This window comes from Amphibalanus amphitrite, unplaced genomic scaffold (assembly GCF_019059575.1).
Source record: "Amphibalanus amphitrite isolate SeventyFive unplaced genomic scaffold, NRLGWU_Aamphi_draft 000076F_arrow, whole genome shotgun sequence".
Lineage (NCBI taxonomy): Eukaryota > Metazoa > Arthropoda > Thecostraca > Balanomorpha > Balanidae > Amphibalanus > Amphibalanus amphitrite.
In genome coordinates, this window is record NW_024881572.1 from 15,007 (window position 1) to 36,796 (window position 21,790).

At 51.7% G+C, this 21,790-nt stretch overlaps 3 protein-coding genes across 4 annotated transcripts; 1 reads left to right on the forward strand and 2 right to left on the reverse strand.

The window, feature by feature from the left end:
• Positions 1-1,104: 1,104 nt before the first annotated feature.
• Positions 1,105-4,350, reverse strand: LOC122379356. 2 transcript variants are annotated; one of them, XM_043361495.1, is made up of 4 exons: positions 4,016-4,251; positions 3,635-3,728; positions 1,683-3,082; positions 1,105-1,649 (listed from the first exon to the last, which is right to left on the reverse strand). In XM_043361495.1, the coding sequence occupies exons 1-4, from the start codon at positions 4,111-4,113 to the stop codon at positions 1,217-1,219; spliced, it is 2,025 nt and encodes a 674-aa protein (XP_043217430.1). In that variant the 5' UTR covers positions 4,114-4,251; the 3' UTR covers positions 1,105-1,216. The 2 variants fall into 2 exon arrangements, with proteins under 2 accessions (XP_043217430.1, XP_043217429.1); XM_043361494.1 differs by having other exon boundaries at positions 1,105-3,082; positions 4,016-4,350.
• A 1-nt stretch (position 4,351) lies between these two features.
• On the forward strand, positions 4,352-9,061 carry LOC122379360 (WW domain-binding protein 11-like). Its single transcript, XM_043361500.1, has 2 exons — positions 4,352-4,643; positions 7,355-9,061. The coding sequence occupies exons 1-2, from the start codon at positions 4,586-4,588 to the stop codon at positions 8,854-8,856; spliced, it is 1,560 nt and encodes a 519-aa protein (XP_043217435.1). The 5' UTR covers positions 4,352-4,585; the 3' UTR covers positions 8,857-9,061.
• Positions 8,963-21,777, reverse strand: LOC122379358 (zinc finger protein 474-like). Its single transcript, XM_043361496.1, has 5 exons — positions 20,554-21,777; positions 12,083-12,301; positions 11,393-11,512; positions 10,763-11,027; positions 8,963-9,895 (listed from the first exon to the last, which is right to left on the reverse strand). Exons 1-5 carry the CDS (start codon positions 21,664-21,666, stop codon positions 9,681-9,683), a joined length of 1,932 nt encoding a protein of 643 aa, XP_043217431.1. The 5' UTR covers positions 21,667-21,777; the 3' UTR covers positions 8,963-9,680.
• Positions 21,778-21,790: the final 13 nt, after the last annotated feature.

The window sequence follows — 21,790 nt, forward strand, 5'->3', positions numbered from 1 at the left end:
AAAGTGGCCGGGGCAAAGTGGCCACCCCCCAATTGGCCATAAGTTGCTTCCATCTGGATAAAAAACATTATTTATCTTCAAATGTGTCGTCATACATTCATCTTGGCCACTTTTCAGTTGCATGAGTTACCAAATAATGCAATTAAATGTTTATTTTCATGAAAATCCTTTCTTTGAAGATGATAAAGTAAACATCCATCCTCGCTTAACCTTGTCACCATCAAATACCCTAGTCGTACACGAGGCAACTATTTTGTTTCTCATATCGGGACTTGAGAAGACGCCGGTGGCCGCTTTGCCCCAGGGTATGGGGCAAAGTGGCCAATATGCATAGGTTTAAAGTTTTGTCAATATCTTTCATATGTGAACGCCTTTGGAAATAAAACGCAGTTGAAATAAAGGCAACTTAATAGGGATCACATTGGTATAGAAAGAATCTTACCAAGTTTAAAAATCAAGCGTTGGCATCGTGAGAAGCGTTAGGGTGGCCGCTTTGCCCCACTCTCCCCTGCACCGTGTATCGTTAGGTACATGATATTTACCAACCATGCTCATATAGCGCGATATATACAAACACGCGTTACCTATCACCCGGTCTGACTGCGTGCGGCGGCCCGCGCACGGTAGCCAGTCCGGCCCACCGACCGCTACTGACCCTCTGTCGGGGTGTCAATGACCGGGCATCGTGTGAGGCTCGACGCCACCGGTCGATGGTGGCTGTTTTCCTAGCCGGGTACCGCACCACATCGTTACGGTCCCAGAGACATGCTATTGGCCGCTCGGCACTGGGCCGTCGCTAATGACAGGTGAAATAGACGTGCATACTGCATAGTGAATGATCGCGCCAGCACCCGGGTTGACTGGCCGTTCCTGAGGGCTGAATGTATGGCGATTGGCGAGGAATGTCGACCGGCCACCAAAATTAAATGAGTCGGTACCTCTAAAGGTTCTAAAATACGTGTTTGTGGGGACTTACCAAATGGATGGAAATTTGAGTTTTGTCGTTACAATAGATAAGAAATTTTTGTATGAAAAATTTGGAGCTCCATAATGGAAACAAGTTATCAGGACGCGCGACTCTTAATAAAGCAGCAAGGTCCTTGCTTGGGATCTAGGCATGCGATATAGGCATATTTATTCAACACATCATGCTACAGTTGACACGAAAGCAACACACTGCATTTTTTCAAAACACTCGTGATTCCGAAATGATCCGTCAGCCGACCTCGACACATTGGCTCTCCCTGCTGCCGCCGGAGCGTTTCTTGGCCAGGCTGCGGCACGCGCCGGCCTCGGGCGCCGCCCGCTTCCTCTTCTCAGTGCTGATGCCGACATCGAGCAGGTGCAGCATCTGGTTGACGCGGTGCTGCTCGCGCTGCAGCAGCTGGTGGAGGTGCTCGGTGGTGAGCAGCGCGCGCCGCTGCCGGCGCACCTCCCGTCGCCGCCGCCGACCCGCGGCGCCCGCCTCGGCCGCCGCCGCTCCGGTCATCTCCCGCAGCAGGAAGCTGATCTTGTTCTGGTAGCGCGCCAGATCGGCGGCCACCCGCTCCTTCTCCTTCAGCACTGCGCGCATCACCAGGTTCAGTCCCTTCTGAATCTGCAGGGTCTGCTGGATCAGGTCGCGGCCGCTGCCGCTCGCCGCCGCCGCCGCCGTCGCCGCCGCCGCCGCCGTCGCCGCCGCCTGCTCGACGGCCGCCGCCGTGCCCGGCGAGTTCTCTGTGACGATGACCGGCGGCGGACGGGCGGCCGCCTCGATTACCGCCTCCTCGACAGCAGCGGGCGCCGCCGCCGAGTCGGTGACGATGACGGGACTGCTCTGCTGGGCGCCGGCCACGATCACCGGCGCGGCGCCGGCCAGTGCCGCGGCCGCCGCCTGGTTCTCGGCATCCACGATCTGCTTGGCGGCGTTCTGGGACGCGGCGCCGATCGCGGAGGCCACCGACTTCATGGCGTTGCTGGCCGCCTGGCTGGTCACGTCCATGTTCAGTTTGGCGGCTGTGGAGGCGGCTTTTGCTGCGTTTCTCGCCTCGCTTGAAGCAAGGACGGCCGCAGCCTTTTGTACCTTTTTCATAGCGGCGTGCAGTGTCTTGCTACTAGTCTTTATAATTTCATCGTCGTCATCGCCATCGTCACTTTTAGAAGATGCAGCTTCACGCTTCCTCCTGGTCCTTGACTTCATGTAGGCAATGTATTTGTCTTCTACAGCATTTACAACATTTTCGATGCCCGCTGCGATGGCCTCTTCGGCCCAGTGGAGTAAATCGGGAGTCAGGCCCTCTTTAATGTCCTCCAAAATCTCATGCCGACCCTCTTTGATGGCTGTGGTAACTTTATTATTTTTGCCCATGTTTTCGATGTCAATGTCCTCGGGATTTGGCACTATCTCTTCTATAACGACGTCTCCGTTCTTGTTTTTGGCTGATTCAATCTCGATGACCTCAGGCGTCTCTGGGGGCGTGGTTGCCACCTCGACAATCTCCTCAGCACCTGAAGGCTCAATGACTTCGACCACCTTGTCGCCCTTACTCCTTGGCCCTGGTGGCTCTATGACCTCGATGACCTTTGGCTCGGGTGGTTTGGGCGGTTTAACAACCTCTATCACTTCCTCTGATGATTCAGTCACCGGTTCTACTTCGATCACTTCCTCCTTTCCTCCTTCGACATCGATGATTTCCTCCGTCTTAGTGCCACTAGACTGCACGTCGATTACCTCTTCCTCTGGAGGAGTACCTGAGTCGCTTATCACCTCTGTGTCATCTTCATCTTCTACCTTCTTCGCTTTCCCTTCTACAACCAGGTCAGTCTCCCATTTCTTCTTCCCTTTTGGATCATTCTTGTCCTTCTTTTCTTTCACATCTACAACAACACGTGACGGTTTTTGTGGAAGTTTCTGGGACAGAACGGTTTTCTCTTTGCCCTTTCCCTTTGTAATTACCTTTGGCGTTTTCTTTACTGTTATGGGAGCCTGTAATTTTGTATTGGGTGTGTGAGATACTGTTGCTTCTTCCTCGTTTTCTTTTTTCGTTGATTTCGCATCGTCTGCGCTGATTTCTATGACTGTCGATGTTTTCATTCCCAAAGGCTGCAAACGTCAGAGAGTTCGTAATTGTACATCAAACGTTAACATCGGGTAGGTGACGCATGTGTGAAAGAATATCTGACCAATTTAACCCGCACTCGTCATGCTGAGCTCTGTCATTCTCTTTCACCACACTCTTTGAAGTTCTTGTACTATTTAGACGTGACTCTCATTTTCTAAACGGAATATTGTCACTTGCTCTAAAACGACTTATCTGGCTATGCATACGCTATCCACATTTTTAGTTCCATATTTTTGTGTGCGGAACTCTACCAATATTTCGAATTCTACATTGAGTAATTGAGCTTATTAAAACTTTTTATGGACATGTAATCATTTGAATTTGCTGCACTGCCAAGCTAACTTGAGATATTTCAAGGCAGATTTCAGACTCAGCATTCAAGAGGGATCGAACCAGACGAACAGTCAAGCAAGACACAATTAAGTTTTGAAAATGCCAACTTAAAATACTTTTCAGGTGCCTTGCAGAATAGATGGCAGATGATATTGCTTGTGACAGGCTGATTTTTATCAAAAGATGGATCAACTACCAACCTGGGAGTCGTCTTCACGCTTCTCGTCTCGATGGCTTCTTTCCGCTTCACTTATTGAAGCGCTATCACCGATTCTGTTATCTTCGTCTGGATATCTGCAACACATGTTTCCCTTTTTATCACCTTATGTGACTGACGTGTCATTGAATAATAGCTTTACTCGGAATGTCCGTATTATCCCTTAGTCCTTGTCTTGCCTAATCATTTTAATGAACTCAATGTCGAAGGTAGATTTTCATCATCTCAAACATGTCATTTGTTGGGTCGTTATACGAAACCCCGATCAATATAAGCCTTTAGAATAAAGTAATTGCTATTTAGTCAAATGAAAACCTGACGGTGGTAAACGGCATATGCACTATGTACTTATGCAGGTACTTACGCGTCGTTGTCGTAGTCTTGTGCACTAGCGCCACAATGCAGCGAGATGACGAAAATGCAGAAAGCTATTGAGGTTGATAACAACAAATGGTTAAACATTACATTGTGATAGAATTGACATCCAAACGATATAAGGGAGAGTGCTTACTTTGTAATGCATAAATATTAAATACATTTGATGTGCTACTTATTTTGTAATGCTTTTACTGTGCTGCAGTGCTCGCATTATTGACTCGAATAAACATCGGAGCCATCGGAGTTCATAAAATGAGATGACGTCTCGTGCTCTTGGCACGAGAATCTTTCAATTTATAAAATCCATGGATTATCACTTTTTGTCCTTGCTTTTTGTTATTTTCAGACAGCTGAGGCAATGCAATTTCATATGCCAGACCTATACCTGCATTAGATGTAATTTTAAGGGTTGGATTGTCAGTTATGTGAAATATGCTGGCATACCCTATGTAATCATTGCTCGTTGATAACTGCACGTAAATAACCATATAAATGCAATGTCTTAGAAAGTTTATTTTGAACAACCTGGTGAGCTCTCTTACTTGTTGCTGCAAGAATGAAGTTGTTCTGGGTGATGTCTTTGGTGTGTCTGACAATACCACTTTCATCTGGAGGTAAGAACTGATATCAAACCAACTTTCCCATCAGCCTAAGTTAAAAACATTTTTAATCTGACAATACGAATGCGTAGGATCACTCCATGTGATTGAATGGTACATATCTTCCATATAACAATCTGTCAGATACTTGATACAATGACTAACCGTAGGTAAATCCAAAAGATGATAGCAACGTTCGCCTTTCACATACCTATTGATATTGAGGGCAACGCTGGGAAATTGTTAGTTGCACGTATTCTTTAAAGTAAGCATTGTGAAGGGAAAGGAAATGGATTACTAAACCAGATCTATGTAAAGATCACAACACCTGTTTAAGAATATTGGCTTTCATTGAATAGAATACAAATCAAACTGAAATAAAAATCTACAATTCAAGATAATTTCATCGGAGCTGGATTCATTCCTTGCATGTGTGAGATCCGATGTCTTACTTTTACCGTCACATTGTCACGTTGAGATGTGATCAGCACTGGTCGGTCTGACGCCTTGGGTCTGATCTATTTGCTTTTATCAATGGATCAGGTCACTAATTATCACCAACACAACACTGCCCACTGGTACACACTTAAGAACTTTGACTAATAAGTGAAGAAACGATGGCAGATAGGGAAGCGGCAATTGACGATTTCGTTGTGTATACTTTCCATGTAGATTACCTCTGAATGTCTCTGCACAGATGCATAAATAGCTCCCTCAAATCTTATTTTGTCCATAAATCATGTGCATTTGTTTAGGTATATACCACTATTTAATTAAATTTGCCTATGCTTTTTGTTCTCTTGAGTCATTTCGTGTGTTAGCGAGAAAATACTGATAATGAACGGTGCGGATAAAATTGCGAGTACCATGGAACAGCTTCCCTGCAAGCCAAGGGAAAGCTCCACATCCCACCGATTCATTTTCAGTTTCTTCCCGAAAATGTCACGGAGGGATGTGAGAGATTTCGCTTGTCTTGCAGGTGAGGTCGACGTGATTTCGGTGGACGACGAAAGCGATGGTTCTTCAGAGGAGGTAGTGACCAAAGAGGAGAAGATTGTGGAGACGATTCCCGCACCGCCGCCCCAGGCCTCGGCTGTAGAGAAGATAGAGGTCGAAAAGGTAGACGTCACCGGACCAGACCTGGTCAAGCTGACAAGAAGAATAGAAGATGCTTTGAATGCTGTCATGGCCAAGGTCGTTCAAAGAAAAAGAGAAATAGCATCAGAGTTGAAGAGATTTGAAGTAGGCATAATGAACATTTTACGATTACTTGGCTCAGTGCAAGGAGGAGCTGGCCGAAGAAAAAAGCGCGAGGCGAAGCACGGCAGAGAGACTGACATCATCATTGACGATGACGACGATGACGACGACATTGACGACGACGATGATGATGACGATGACGATGACGATGATGATGACGATGACGATGACGACGACGACGACGATGATGATAAGTGATGTGTTTGGCGTGATAGCTGTGTTTGTTCATGTCATTCATCGTTGTTGAATCGTATCCCTTTCAAGTATAGGCAGATACAGGCTTTGCCCTACGATTGGATTCATGCCTGGAGGCTGGCTGCCTTGCCATGCTTTTGTCATACGCTAAGATGTAAATATTTCCCCATATGTTTTTATTGCAAAACATGCAATTAAATACACGTAACTGTTCGTGTAACGGTGGCCTTTGCACAAGTCAGTTGGAGGTACCCCTTCGCAATTTCGCACGTGCAAGGCCCACCCTCTCGCTCGCTCCGTTAGTCGCCCCAAAAGGCGTTATACTGGTATGTATTATACCGATTGATTGTATTGGCATATTGCATTAATGCATCATCGTAGCAGTTCTATAGGCGTGAAGCCGATCGAAGCGTCTTAAGTGTGAAGCCGATATCAATTGTTCTGCTGAATATGGTGTCATTTTTCGCTGCACCATGATTTTCTCCGGATTTGTAACATATTGATATAAAAATGTTACAAAAGGGGACCGTGTTTGAACTAAAAAATGTTTAGAAAGTAGATGAATATGCTCATTGATCAATGATCGCGCTTTTCTTGAAAGAAAAGCTTCAAAAAGCAACTTTTTTAAACGGTGCACGCAAAAATGAGATATTGCTTTTATTACATAGATGTAGAATGCGACCCTATGTTTGGTCCCAAGAGAGAGCCTAAGTTAAAGTCCAGTGAGCCTTTTAGACGAATTTGAATTAGTGAAATTCCAGCTTACTGGTAACAATGCATTTTCCCCTCGTTAATACATTATTTATGCACGTAATGGTTCAGAGAAAAAACATTCAACGTAGAAACCTAAGACAAAAGAAACGCCAAATGATAGTTATTTGGCATCCACCCAAGTTATCTGTCTTATGAGTACTTTAAAAACGCTTTCAAATAGCACAGACAAAGAGCTCTGTCTTCACAGAGAGCTCTGCGGGGAAGGGCCGATGTTGTCGCAGTTCTCGCCCGACAGGCTAACGCTGCTGGACACTGGACAGATAGGCTGTACCGCAATACACGGATGCCGTGCGGAACAGCTGACACTCCAGCCATCCGCCGCTGAACGGGCGGCCTAAGAAAACGATTTTGGTGCTTTTTAGCAGCGTTGGCTTGTGAGTCATTTCACTTAGCAACGTTTGTTTCCCATTTTCTTTTTATTTTCCTACTGTGCCTGCCCACTTGACCCACCACAAATGAAAATAAGATAGGATTGATCAGTGTCTGTGTTGTTTTAGATGGTGTGGAAACCATAGAAACGATCAAGACCATAGACAAGGCGGTACCACAGCCCGTGCCCATTCAGACAGTAGTTCAAACAATGCCTAAAGAAGTAGTAACACAAGTAACGTCCATCAACTCTGGGGTCAGCGACCTTGTCAGCCAAGTCAAACGACTGGAATCAAAACTGAATATGGTTTTGGAGAGAGTCATATCTCGCAAGCGAGAGATATCGGCTCGACTCGATAACGTGGAGAGCAGTGTTGACAAGACGCTGGCCATTCTGGGTCCGGCAATGATGGAACTGAAGAAGCTGGGACAGAACACAATTATCGTGGAAGAGGAGGACGACCAGCGCAGGAAGCGGCGCCACGGCCGGTCCAAGAAGGAGGTCGGAGGACCAAGTCAGGGCAGACGCAAGCGTGAAGCTAAAACAGGTGTTAGGAGACGAGATGTGAAAGCGGAATGGGTAGCTGATATCCCAAACTACCTACAGAGCTACCACCAAGATACGTTGCTCCCTGAAGAGCATTATTCATCACTCCAGCGCTCGCTCAGAGACGCCTCAGCTGAGATGGGCCCTGCAGCTGCCGGCGCCTGGTCACCACAGGCGGCGCCGGTCCCTGGTCCGCCCCAGTCGCCGTACTATCCCGCTCCAGGGTGGCAGCCGCCGCCTCCGATGGAGACACGGGCGCTGCCGTTCCCGCTGCCCGGTGACCAGCCGCCGGCGCCGGGGATGCCGGCCGCGCCGCCAGCTGCTCCTCCGGCCGGCCAGCCGCCCCCGGCACCGCCGCCGCCGGGCGCACAGCCGCCGGCCCCGCCAGGCGCGCCATCGCCGGGCCAGCCTCCGCCGCCGGCACCAGGAGCACCACCAGGGGCACCACCAGCGGCACCAGGCGCACCACCGGGGGCACCACCAGCGGCACCACCAGCGGCACCACCAGCGGCATCGTCAGGTGCGGCACCAGCAGCGGCACCAGCGGCCGGGCAGCCGCCGGCGGCACCGGCAGCGGCACCTCAGACGCCGGCAGCCCGCAGACGCCGCTCGGAGCAGGCTCGGCTGCGGCTGGCCATGGACGGCGGCCACCCGGTGCTGATCGAGCGGCTGGACGGGCGGTCGGCTCGTCAGCGGCGGCGCGCCGTCGCCGACCCGCGGGTGCGGGAGGACGCTCTGGCTCTGTGGCGGCGGGCTGAGCTGGGCCCCGGCCCGGAGCCGCAGCCGCACCGCTGGCAGCGTGAGGCGGCCGAGCAGCCGGCGGCCACCACTGAGCTGGAGGAGGACCCCGTGCCCGACATGGAGCGTCAGGTGGAGAGGGAGGAGCGGGACCTCAGCGCCGCCGACAGACGCGCCGCCTACGACGACCAAGACGATGATGATGACGATGATGACGACGATGACGACGACGACGACGACGGCGATACGAGTCACATGGACTCGGGTCAGAGCGATGACGGAGGGGAGGACGCCATGATGGATGACGCCGCCCCCGTGTTCGCAGATGGTACAGAAGCAAAATGAATGTGACGTTTCTTGTCACTTAATTGTTTGCACGAATGAGTCGCTCTCGAATCGCACAAGCTCTACGTACACATAATTGTCATCAGTTGCCTGCCTCAAACAACAATATGTTCCATGTTCCCGTGTGTATTGCATGATTATATGCGACGATTACCTTGTGACAGAAACGACACAGAAATAAATCCGGACATCGTCCACGTTCTGACACCGCAAACCTAATTAGTGATTCAGGTACCACCGTATTACCTATCATGCCTCGCGGTATCACATCTCTCGCAAAACGCCACGATATCAGCAATGCTGCCAACTAGGTAGACGTCTACACTTCTACACAAATCACTGGAGTGTTATTAACTTCAGTGTTAATATAAGGCATGGTTTGTTGGCAACATGAATGGATTGCATCGCCTTCTTGATTTAAAGTCAATAAGTTTACAGACATGAATTGCACCATTAACCTCGTACCTATTGCATAAGCAGAAACTAAAGGAGCAACCGAAAAAGAGATTGATAAGATCGCCTGCTTGTCAGGTAAAAGAAATGGTTTGCTGAAATAAACCGTCAATCCAACTAAAACTATTTGAAATTAGTACTAAATCAGCGGCCCATGCAAGTAGCATAAGCGCTGTCAAATTCATCCTCAAATTCGACATCATTACCAGACATCTTTTGGCAACATAGTCACCATATAGCTCCGCAATGGCCCATAGCGTAAGATATCCGGCAACTGTGCAGTGCGCGTGCAGCCGTCCTAGGCCGCTTGGTCAGATCCTCTCACTTGCATCACTCGGTTGGCGATTCAGCCGAGCCCACCCGGTCGGGGGTCACTTCTGTTTGGGGTCGACCTTGCAGTTTTTGGTGTGCTTCTCCAGCCGGTCGGGGAAGAAGGTGCGCGCGCAGTTGGGGCACGGCACCAGCTCGGAGAGGTGGCTCTGCCAGGCGGCGTCGATGAGAGCGTCCAGCTGGCCCTCGAGCTGCTCGACCGGGCCGGCAGCGGGCGCCGAGGGGGCCACCGCCACCGCCGCGGTCGGTGCAGCTCCTGCCAACACGTGACGCGTCTCATCAGTTATATGGTCACATGTTACACGGTGATATCAGTCACACGTCAGTCAATGAGTCAACGCCATTACTCGGAACTACCACCATGAGATGGAATAGGCATGCCCTTGGATGGATAGTTCAAGCATGACAATGGTATACGTACCGACTATATAATGATAATCCATGAAAAAGTTATTAAAGCTTCGCTTCGTTTTGCAGCTCGTATAGGTCGCTGCAATGCCTTTATATAATTGTGACGTTCTTAACGACATTCGTGCACTTTCATGTTGTATGAAAACGGTCGTCCGGGTCTGAATAAGCATTCCTATCGGACAGTGGAGCCATTTTGGAGTGACGCGACATTTCTGGAGCCCAACAATGGCCACCGATCAATGCAAGGCATTCCCATCGACCTTGCATGATATATGGGTCACACGGATCAATAGACCGTTTGGGCCAAATGGCTCGGGACCTAACCTTTGCTAGTTGGCATGGATCTGCGCACCATTGTGACTGATAGGCGGCTATAGTCACGCTGCCTCGTCGAAACTTCGTCTACAGGTGCAGCATCGCTCTGGCCCTTGCTCCTCATCAATTTAGAGTCATTTATCAGGGGAAATTGTGTTTAATCTGCTTAGTTGGCCCCTCAGTTACATGCGACAGTGAACACTCGCGTATAGGCGCTAGGTCAAGCAATGATGGGTTTCCCATGTTTTCCCACGTCGACACTGGGCCATCGTTTTTTACTTTCGCATGTCGTATGGTGATCTCACGCAAGCTCAATGGTGGATCAGCAAAACATAAATGATCTATGAACAAAAATCAATTACAAAACAATTCGAAGTGTTTGCTCTCTGACTCTCACCACTGGGCATTGCCACCGTTGTCGCTCCTTCTGTCGGCGGCGGCTGTTCTGGTTGCTGTTCTGGCTGCTGTTCTTGTTGCTGTTCCGGTTGCTGTTCCGACTGCTGCTGCTGCGGTGGCAGCGCCAGAGCCGGCAGCGGCACCATCTGTTGGCCGGTGACGGCGTTCTGCGCGCGCCACCGGCTGACACACTCCACCTCGTGAGCGGCCAGCTGGTCCGGTGGAAACCGCGCCTTACAGATGTAGCACACGGACGGAGGAGCCACCTGTCGCGGCGGCGACAGCGTCACCACGTGCAGAGGCACCGGCCGAGCCGCGGCGCCGCCCGGGAGGCGACCCCGACGCACCGGCGACGGAACCGGGCGGACTAGGCGCACCCGGTGGATACGCGGAGGGGTTCGGTTCGACATTGCTGCGCTGCTCGAGTTTTGGGTGCAAGACTCTTGCAAGACTGACTCTTGCCTAGCTCTTCGAGTTCTGCATAGGTATTTACCTACTACCTACATAGCCCGATGAAGCATCAAACAGGTGAAAAGGCAAGTTTATACCAAGAACATAGCTTATACTTTAGAGCCTTGGGTGCAAAATAAACAGCCGATAGCTGGCGTGTCCGTGTCAGCTCGTGCCGTACCTGCGCCGGCGCCTCCCGGGCCGCGGCGTCTGCGTCCTTGGGCTGACAGTTCTTCTCATGCAGCTGTACACGGTCGGGGAAGAACGTACGGCCGCAGCGCCGGCAGGGAACCAGGTCCGCCTGAAACCGGACAGACGCATCACGACATTCACACCATGCTGGCTGTGAATCACGAATGACGAAAAATGAATCCTTTTAACATTTGATTTACTTTAAGATTAATTATACCTATTATTTAATCAACAAGTTATAAAAACTCATCATTGCATCAATATTTTTAATTTGTCACATGGATATCAAAACGTTCAAATGTATGACTTAAGAGTCATGTTACCTTTTCCTCAAGTTATAATGAATATGAAATAATATTTTCGGAGTTTCTTGAGTGATATATATTGAAAAATTGATAGCAAATATTTCGATACTCGTAGTGGTACCTTTTTCAATGCGAGTGCTCACTCGCATTGAAAAAGGTACCACTACGAGTATCGAAATATTTGCTATCAATTTTTCAATATATATCACTCAAGAAACTCCGAAAATATTATTTCATATTTAAAAACGTTCAAAGTTAAATATGGCAGCATATTATTTCCACCGTCCCAGGTGACTCGCGCGTCAGTGGCCCATTCGACACGTGCTCCCTTGCATCAGCCGTCAGTGCATTGCATCAGCACGTCGTTGGCTAACCTGTTGTTGGTCCTCTGTCCGGCTGTCGGTGAGCTGGGCCTCCGGCGCCGGCGGCGGCTGACCCTCTGACCTCTGACCTCCGGCCGGCGGCGGCTGACCCCCTGACCTCTGACCTCCGGCCGGCGGGTCGGCGTCTGACCTCTGACCTCCGGCCGGCGCCGGCTGCGGCTCCGGCTGCCGCTCCGGCTCCGGCAGAGAGTCGTTCTCGCGGCGCCACTTCTACGGGCAGATCGGGAGTGTTCGGAGTCGGGAACCGGGGAAAAACTGAAGAACAGAACGACAAGAGACTCATCCAGTAAATCTGAGTGATTATAATGTGTTACAGCATATACTGCAAAATTCCACGGTTGACTATCGGGAGCGCAGCTCTGGGTGTTATGGGTGGAGTCAGCTCTGCGGCCTGTGCTATACGCTCGCTGCTCGGCAGGTAGATAACCGCGTCTGCTGCCTCGGACCGATGCTGACCGTGCGAGGGCAGCAGTACCTAGGTAACTTGGGTAGGTCCACTGGCGGTCGCAGCCGCTAGCAAAAGGGGGGGCCAAAGTCACACTCGCGGGACATAACATTTATCCGTCACCGGGAGGGGGGGGGGGGGTGATCGGCTAATTTTTTACGTCCACGAGGTGCCGCGCAGTTGGCATTACTTATGCTTCATCCATCTGATTCTTGCGTGAAATTTTTAAGCTCAATTTAAGGCAAAATCACCAGTTCCATTTCCCGTCCCACGGTGCTTCCACCGGTCGGGCCACTGCACCATGACGACGGATCGGTGTAGCATAGGTATACTGGAAGGTCAGGCACGCGGATTCATGACCTTACCACTATAAAACAATTCGGAAAAGTACAGATACCTCTTGCTTTGAACAAGCATGTGAAACCCAGAGAGCATTTTCAGACTATGACATTTACTCATATAGGTAACATACCTAGTTGTGTGGCGGCGGGAGAGAGTAGGTACACCGACCGGCCTCTGGAGACCCCCCACAGGTTCCGAGCTTTCAAAATTGGCATCTGAGGGCCGCGCGCGACTCCTGCGGGGCTTCGCAGCGGCTCTATTGGGGCTCACTCAACCTGCCTAGTCTTACTGCTAAAAAGACTGGCCCTGAGCCCTAAGGACTTCATCAGTCTCTGCCAGCCCCAGGACCCACACCGGCTCATGGGGTCCCGACGTCGAAATATGAGGGAATCTGCGCCGGACCATCAGGACGCAAAGTAATCTCGATCAGGACCAACGTAAGGCTGTGCCGGAGACTGCGTGAGCCCTCTGATCTTCAGAAACCCACCCATATATGTTTTCACGTAGAGGCCAGTTTAGGGCCTTCAGAGACCAGTACAGGGCCTGCAAACTACAAAGGCCAGTAGTTTGAGACAATCAGTGACCGAGTTGGGCTCTCAGAGGCTAATGTGGGTTATTACAGGCCAACATGGGCCCTCAGAGGTCAGCGTGGGGCCCTAAAAGACCGGCATGAGCCGTCGTTGGACCCCAGAGGCCAGCAGAGGGCCCTCAAAGGCCAAGATGGGCCCTCCTCAAATGCCAATGCAGGCCCTTAGAGGCCGGCATCGGGTCTTCAGCAGCCAGTGCGGGGCCCTCATTGGCACCTTAAGGTTCGTCTTGGGACACCACAGACAGAAATAAGGCCACCAGAGACCGGTGTGAGACCCTCAGACGCCGGTTGGGACCCCTGAGGCCTGTTAGGGGCCCTCATAGGCCAGATGTGGGGTCTCAGAGGTTGATGTAGGCTCTTAGCGGTCAACGTGGGCACTTGACCGCCACTGAAGTTCCCTCAGAGGTCAGTGTAGGACGCTCAAAGACCGGTGTGGGAGCTATATTGATAGCTGGGCGTGGGTTTTTTTTTTTAGCTTCGTGACGATCGAATAATTGCCAGGGCCCCATACACCTACATGGGGGCCCATTGGTTGTTTGAGGGGGGGGGGGGGCAAATGATATGATGGCCCCCTTTATTGACCTTGGGGGGGGGGGCATGGCCCTGATGCCCCCCCCCCCGCGACCGCCACTGTGTACACATTACACACATGCCTCTGAGATTACATATTAGCTCATGCAAACTCTATGCAGGCCCCGGAGTTCCCACGCTAATCCTTAAGAAACCAAGCCGGCATACGGCGTCACCACCGGGCTTCTGAGGTGCACAGCACCAACCCATGAGGTCTTACTTTAGTGTCTTAGAGCCAATCTCCTTTAGCAGGGCCCACCCACCACTGCCGAAGAGGGTCTCATGCCAGCCATTGCTGGGCCTACGAGAGCCTCAAGTAAACCCACGCTGATATTCCATATAAGATCCGGCCATACTCGTGAACCGGTGCCAGCGACGCTGACCACCAAATTGACAGAATGCGAAACTGAGCCCTCATGAGTGAAATTTACGTCCTTTGATGGCGCAAGAAAGAAAATGAAACATACGAAAAGCTTTTCTAGGACTTTTGTTCGATCTGAAAGGTGGGGCCAAAAGATAGTATGGCCCCACCTTTCAGCACCAAAGGGGGGGCCATGGCCCCCGTGCCCCCCCCCTGGGACCGCCAGTGGGTAGGTCGGGTAGGTGCAGGGATCAGATTAGGGAAGTCCTATGCTGGACAAGTTTCGGATAACGAGTCTCGGATCATGGATAATATCCCTCTCGCATATGTATACCTACCACTTACCACTTAATGAGCCAAAATATATGATATGCTAATTCTAGCAAGTGTACGCATATAGGTATCCATTATCTTCGCTTGCTACAGAACCAGCAGTTCACACGCATTCCACGCAAAAGCGTTCTCAACACAGCTCTTCTTTGTGTGCGCTTCACAGTGATGGTGTTCCAGACTTCGATGCCTCGTCATAAAGCAGGCTGTTTATGCCTATGGCGCACCGCCTTCAGGATTCAGGCGATGAGCTATAGACAGAAGGCTGATGAAATGTTGCGGTCGTCTCCCGTCAGCTGCACCTTTGGCCCGCGCCGCGGCCCGTCCTCGGGGACTGGCCCGCACGCGGCGCGGCGCGGCGGGTGGCGGAGTGTGACTCAGACGGCGCGGCGGGTGGCGGAGTGTGACTCAGACGGCGCGGAGTGCGGAGCGCAGGTGCAGCGGCTATATAGCTGCAGCCGGGCCGGGCCGGGCGCCAGTGCGGCGGACAGCGCTCATCGCTCTGAACATGGTGCGCGCCATCGCTCTACTGTGGGCGGTCATCGAGCTGTGCGCGGCCACCGGGAACGGCTCCTGCTACTGGAAGGCGTTCAACGGGCATGTCCCCGACGGAGCCTTGTGGACCGAGCGGTATAGACGTCCTCTAGACAAAGCGGGTTTGACCAAGTCGGGCTGCGAGCAGGTCAGGTGTGTCCTGGGCCAGATCAACATCACTACCTGCGAATCTGTCAACCGCTCCCAGACTTCCATTGAGGGAGTTTATAGAGATGAGTTTCCCGCGTGTTGTCCAGTGCGAGTCTTCCGAATATATCGTTCAATGCAGGTGTGCTACTCCGATGCATTGAAACACCTTTTCTTGGAAGAAGACGAATGGACTGAACCAGGGTGTATATTTGAGAAATGCACCCGGCCGTACGTCCGAAAACATTGTCCTCAGATAAGGCCCGGCTCGGGGTGCGTGTCGGTTGAGGGTGTTTCAAACGCCACCTATCCGAAATGCTGCTCCTCATGCAGGTGTCCTAATAGCACGACGGGACAGTGTCACTCCAAAGAGCTGGACAAGCTGTTGGAGGACGGCGCCGAGTGGACGGAGCCGGGCTGTGTCGGCGCCCGGTGCACCAAGGGCTGTACTTTTCTGACCACATGCCAGCCCGTTGATCAGCCATCAGCCGACTCGACCTGCCGAGTTGTCCAGGACACGGCGGCGCCTTACCCCAACTGCTGCCAGAGGATCGTCTGCGACAGGAATGAATGTCTCATGAGCAAAGAGAAGAAGTATCTAACTTTTAACCCTCGCCCGCACATGCCATTTTCCCATCCTAGAACGCACATGGGGGGGGGGGGTTGCCACCCCCCCCCCCCGCGCCATTTCGTTCCTGTTGGAGATAGAGCTTAGCAGTAAAGACCAAAAAGATTCTTTGGGAAGAGACGAATCCAATGATACCCAGTTTTACCTTCTCAGGTCAGTCATTGACCTTCCAGGTCAGGTCAAACTAAAAAATGTTGCTGTTTTGGGTCACCGTTGGATATCAAGTGTGCTGCTTATCAAATACCGATGACGATGCTGTTTTCTGGTGCCAAGCCAGCTAGAACCTCTTTGTCACACTACCCGACCAGAATTTTGCTGCTGAGGTCATTTCAGGTCAAGTTAGGTCAAGGTCAATTATATGTGTTTTTATGTCTGTGTGTGTCTGTGTGTATACTGATGTGTGCACCGATTGTTTTTGGGTCCATATTACATGAAATCATGATCTGAGAAGCTTTTACCAAAAATGCAGTCAAAAAACTTCAAAAAAAAGTAAATTCAGCTTGCCTAAAACGCAATTATCTTAGGTGACCTAGGTTGACCTTGACCCTGACCTTGACCCCTGTACATCGTCAAACAACATGTTCCATGATAGGTAGGAGGTAAGACTGGCAAAAAAGGCCGAAATCAGGGTGTCAAAAGCTCATAAGGCCCATGGCAAACGCAAGATGTTGAGAATTGGCCATTTGGGTCATGACATGACCTGAAAAACAAGGTCATATCTCCGAAACCAAAAATCACAGAAACTTGAAATTTTCAGTGGACATCAAGAAAGGATAGAGGAGCAGCTATACGAAAAATCAGCCTTCTAGCTCTAAAAATGTTGAGTGCAGAGCAGAAAGACTACCTGGGGGGGGGTGGCAACCACCCCCCCCCCCCATGTGCGGGCGAGGGTTAAACACGGCGAGGAATGGAAGGAGGCGAAATGCGCTCGCGCCAAATGCTTAAACGGGCGCATCGTGAGATGGAGGCAGTGCTAACAGCCCGGTCTGATCAGATAATAAGAATAAGAATAAGAATAACATAAGAATAAGACAAGAACAGAAAAGGAAGCGGTGCGCCATGCCAAAGAACATGCTACGTGTGCGGATGCTCAGGATGCTGGTGGACCAGAGTCCAGAGACAAGCAAAATGTCTGGAATATTGAAAATGCAAGTAAATTCTTACCACACGCGTGGAGAAGATGTTTTTGTTTCTTTGTTTTGTTGGGTTGGACCCTTTCGATCCAATGAGATCATTTTGGAGCCGGAAGGATTATAGGAATTAAGGGGAGACATTGGTCGGGGCAGGCACCATAGTGCGTCACTGGGGCTGAGCCCGTCCGAATGGACAGGCCGACCAGCCCCCCAAGCACTCTCTGCACCCGGCTACAGGGTGCGTTCCCTCGGGAGCAGTGCCACTCCAAAGGAGCAGCCCGCATGAGATAAAGTTGCATGTCCAGCTTGGAGTGGGGGGTTGCGGCGTGGAGAAGAATTTCAGTATCCTGAGGATGGAAATACGTATTTATAGGTGGAAATACGGACGGGTGAGAAGATGTATGAAAAGTACGCTTAGCCCGCGCCCTGCTGGGGGGTGTTTGAACACCCCCTGTGGTTTTTCGCGAATATCTCACGCGCCGTCGTTTTTGCCACACCTTATCATACATCAATTCTACATATGTGAAAATTTCAGACCAAGGTCATTCAAGGTAAAGTTGCCAGGCTACTTGAAGTGACCTCACCTCATAAAAGGTTTCAATGTCTGTCATAGCTACACCGAGTGACCGATCGCTTTGGAACTTTCAGTGATTGCTAAGAGCAATGGTATGTACAAAATGTATATCTCAGAATTTTGATATCGATGACCTAAGCTAAGGTCAATTTTGCGACCTCCCCACATTATAAGTCAATGGGAGAAAACTGAAATGCGCCGCTTTTGGACGAAAGTCATTATAAACACTCTCAAACACGGAATTACAAGTAACTTAGGCACACTAAACATGAAAATAATGTCTGTGACCCCTGTTTATGCCCCTGAGGTCATCTCAGGTCACGAATGGTATCTAACAGTTCTTCGCAAATAACTTTTGATAGAGGCATGCAAGTGCCAGGAAAACACCTTAGCTGTGTTCAGCTCGACGATACGAATCGACTGATATGCAACATGACCATTTTGTCAGTCATGACCTTGACCTGAGGTCAAATTTTCAAGTTACCTTTCAAGGTCAAGTTATATTTCATTTACCTAATGCGTCTTGACGAGAGAAACACGATGCCAGTAAAAGTAACCTCGTGCAAGGCTTTGGTCAAGAGCTATGACAGAAAAACTGCTCCCAAAAATCGGTTATTTTGCAGTTTTTACCCCTGCAGGCAAATCGCTGACGTTAGGTCAAATCTGAGAGAATTGCTCAGAAAGGGAAGGGCGTTAATAGGGCTATCGAATGCGCTTTTCCGCGGCGCTGTAGCTCTTCTGGTAGCTCTATTGGTTCCCGAGTTATGCGTTGGCTTCTTAGAAATTGTCGATATTCGACTTGAAAATCGGCGAAATTTTGCCTTCAAACCTTTGGTGACCTGACCTTTGGCCTGACAAAAAAAAGTGCCTGAAGTGATTTCGTCATTATTTTCGGCGCTTTTTCGAACGCTGCCTTCCGCGTACCGCTACGTGGCCCAGGAGCCGAGCTAGAAGGGGGAGGGGTGTTCAGCCCCCCCCCCCAGCAGGGCGTGGAATCGAGGACCCCCAGTGCACCGTGTTCCCAGCCGCCGATTGTAGCTAAGTTGGGCATTCGGCGGAGAGTGAATGTCGGAACTCGGAAGTGTGAATCGAAAGTAATTCATCTTTGCTCCCGTGAGGGGAAGTGTTTTGTTCACTCGAGTGTGAGCAAAAAGTTTCTCGTTTTTCGTGTGAAGGGAAGCGCTGCAAACGCGAGCAAAAATTAAAAAATGTTTAACGGAACCAAAAGTTTCGCACGGCATAGCGGCAAGGGATCCCTTAGGATAAGCTTCGTACTTCCAGGCCATTTCAGGCCACTCACGGTCAGTTTGGACTCTCAGAAGCCTGCTTAGGATCCCAATCGGCGTGGGTCACCCCAAATATTTACGTGTAGGTATGTGGTGCTTTAGGGCTTTCTGAGCCCAAGGTGGGGCTCTCAGAAGCCAGTGTGGGCGGCGGGCGCTAAGCGACTAGGCCCAGGCCCCAGGCGCTCAGGGTGAGCTCCATATGTGGAAGGCTTTTGATGTCAATACCTACATACATACATGTGCATACATACAAGACCCGTGTGGCCCTTCAGAGGTCTACGTATGTATAAGATCCTCAAAGATCCCTGTATGGGCCCTTTCAGAGAACATGGACACCAGTGGCATAGGCGGCGGAACGGGGAGGGTACCGGGACACCGTATCCTCTTTGATTTAGGCATTTTAATATTAGCCCAATGGGCGTTGCATGGAAAGAATGGGACCAAAAGTCGGCACTCGGCAGTGCCCCCCCCCCCCCTTAATTGAAGGTGTTCGCCGCTACTGACCAGTGGGACTCACAGAGGCCGGTTTGGACCCTCTGAAAGCTTCTTAGAGCTCAGTAGAGCTCCTTATGGAGCCTGTGTGAAAAGCAAGCTCATGAGCCCTGCGGCACTTGAACAATACTTGAGCTTGTCGCAGACATTTGACGAGAGTTGAGAAAGATCCCGAAGATTTCGTGTCACGCTTTGAACGAAAATTATGCGTCAGCACTCCAAAACTTATGAAAATCAGCTATAAAATGTAATAAAGAACCAACTAGGAACAGGGAATGAATCACAGCATTGACATTTCCGAGTCTGGAGTCGGAGTTTTGAAGATTTTGGCGACTGCGACTCCGACTCTAGTTTGAACTGCACGCTCCAACCGAGTATGACCTCACAGGCATTATCAGAAATAGTACCCCCATTTTTTCCCGACTCCTAAATCTCATCGGATCTGTATTGATCTCAGGGGGTGCCCGGTCCGAGGTTGGGGGGGGGGGGGCGGCAAGCTGCCCCGCTTGCCCCCCCGTGACGACGCTAATGGTGACATCATACATTATTACCGTACTTAATTTCAATAAGGCTGCATGAGACGCCCTCCGAGTTTTCGTCAAGCTACCGACCAAATTTAGCTAGTGAGTCGGGCTCAGGAATAGGCACCAATGAACCCAGAACTCATTTGGACTTTTTTGACCCCTGTGACGTCATCTTTGCCTGACCTGAAAATGACCTTTGTAAAAATCGTGGACCTTGCCCGTGCGTACCCCATGCCGTTTACCTACCGCTTGTCGCTATATTGCTTCGTTCTCAAGATCTCAGGGGGGGGGGGCGGTCATCCGCCCCCCGTCGGTTCTTAGTTGGCGCAGACCCCCGTCGGTGCGTGGGTTAAAATCGGCTTTCAGTCAATGCATCTCGTAATTGAACACACGCTCGTTTTCCTCGAAAATATGGGAAAACCTTTATGAAAAAGATGGGCGTCGCCCTCACCTGGTCGGCGACTGTTGCTGACTGCAGGAACTGACTGTGCAGTGGGGGCCACTCACCTCCAGGCACTGAGGCTGGTGAATAAGCAGTGAGTTGGCACCGAACGGCTTCCCGCACACGTAGCACGGCTCCGGCCGCGGCGGCGCCGCCGCCCCGTTTGTCACGCGCTGCTGCTTCGCCATCGTGAACGCCAGCTTCTTGCGCATGGCGTCCTCGCGCGCCTTCTTGCTCTTCTCCTCCTTCTTGAGGTACTCCTCCCTGAGTCGCTGCTGTTTGAGCCGCTGCTCCTCTTCCAGCTGCTGTTTGCGCTGCGCCACCGGGTCGACGATGGGCGGCTGCGGCGCGCCGCCGCCGCCGCCGGCCGCCCGGTACCGGATCGCCACCGGACGCTGGATCGACATCCGCTTCTTGGAGGGCCGCTTGGCGCGGCGCGGCGGCTCGGCGGACGGCTCGGCCGGATGGCTGTGAAACCGCTCCGGATTCTCCGGCTTGCCGCACGACATGCACGGCCGCGGCACGCCGGCCTTGGCGCGCGGCGCGTGAAACAGCTCCTCGAGGGCGCGCGTGAAGTTGGGTAGCCGCCTGCCGAGCTTGGAGGTAGCCTTGGTCGCCTTGGCGCGGCCATCGGGTGATATGACGGCCGCCGAGCGGTAGTCGATGTTGGGCACGTTGAGGTCGCGCGAGGAGGGCTGGCTGAGTTTGATGGTTTGCGGCCGGCCGGCGCGCTCCTCGGAGGCGGCGCGCTCGGGCCGCTCCCGGCGCGCGCGGTTCTCCGCCGCCAGCTGGAGCAGTTCGTTGCAGCGCGTGGTCGACATGTCCAGCTCGGCCTTCTTCTCGGCGTCGAGCACTCGCGGCTTTTTCAGGGTGGCAGTGCGCGGCCGCGAGACGCGCGGGCTCTGCTGCTCCTCGAGCGCAGCGCGCAGCCGGCCGTTGCTGCGCGGCCAGGACGAGTTGAGAGACGGCTCGGCGGCCGGCGGCGGCTGCGGCTCGGCTGAGCGCTCCGACGCCGGCAGCGTGGCATTAGCGGCCCGCCAGCGCTCCAGGCAGCGCGTCACGTGCAGGGCCACAGAGCGCGAGCCGAACTGACGGCCGCACACGTAACAGTCGACGTAGGCCGGGGGACGAGCCGGCGACTCGGCGGGGGCACTGGGGACGGCGGCAGCCGCCGGCATGGCGGCTGGTCTTGAGCCGGTCCAGCGAGAGGCGCCGCTGCCTCCGGACACAGCGCCACCACAGCTCCAGGTGAAATCAACAACGGAACAAAACTGATCCTCAAGCCCTTAAATCAGCTAGTAA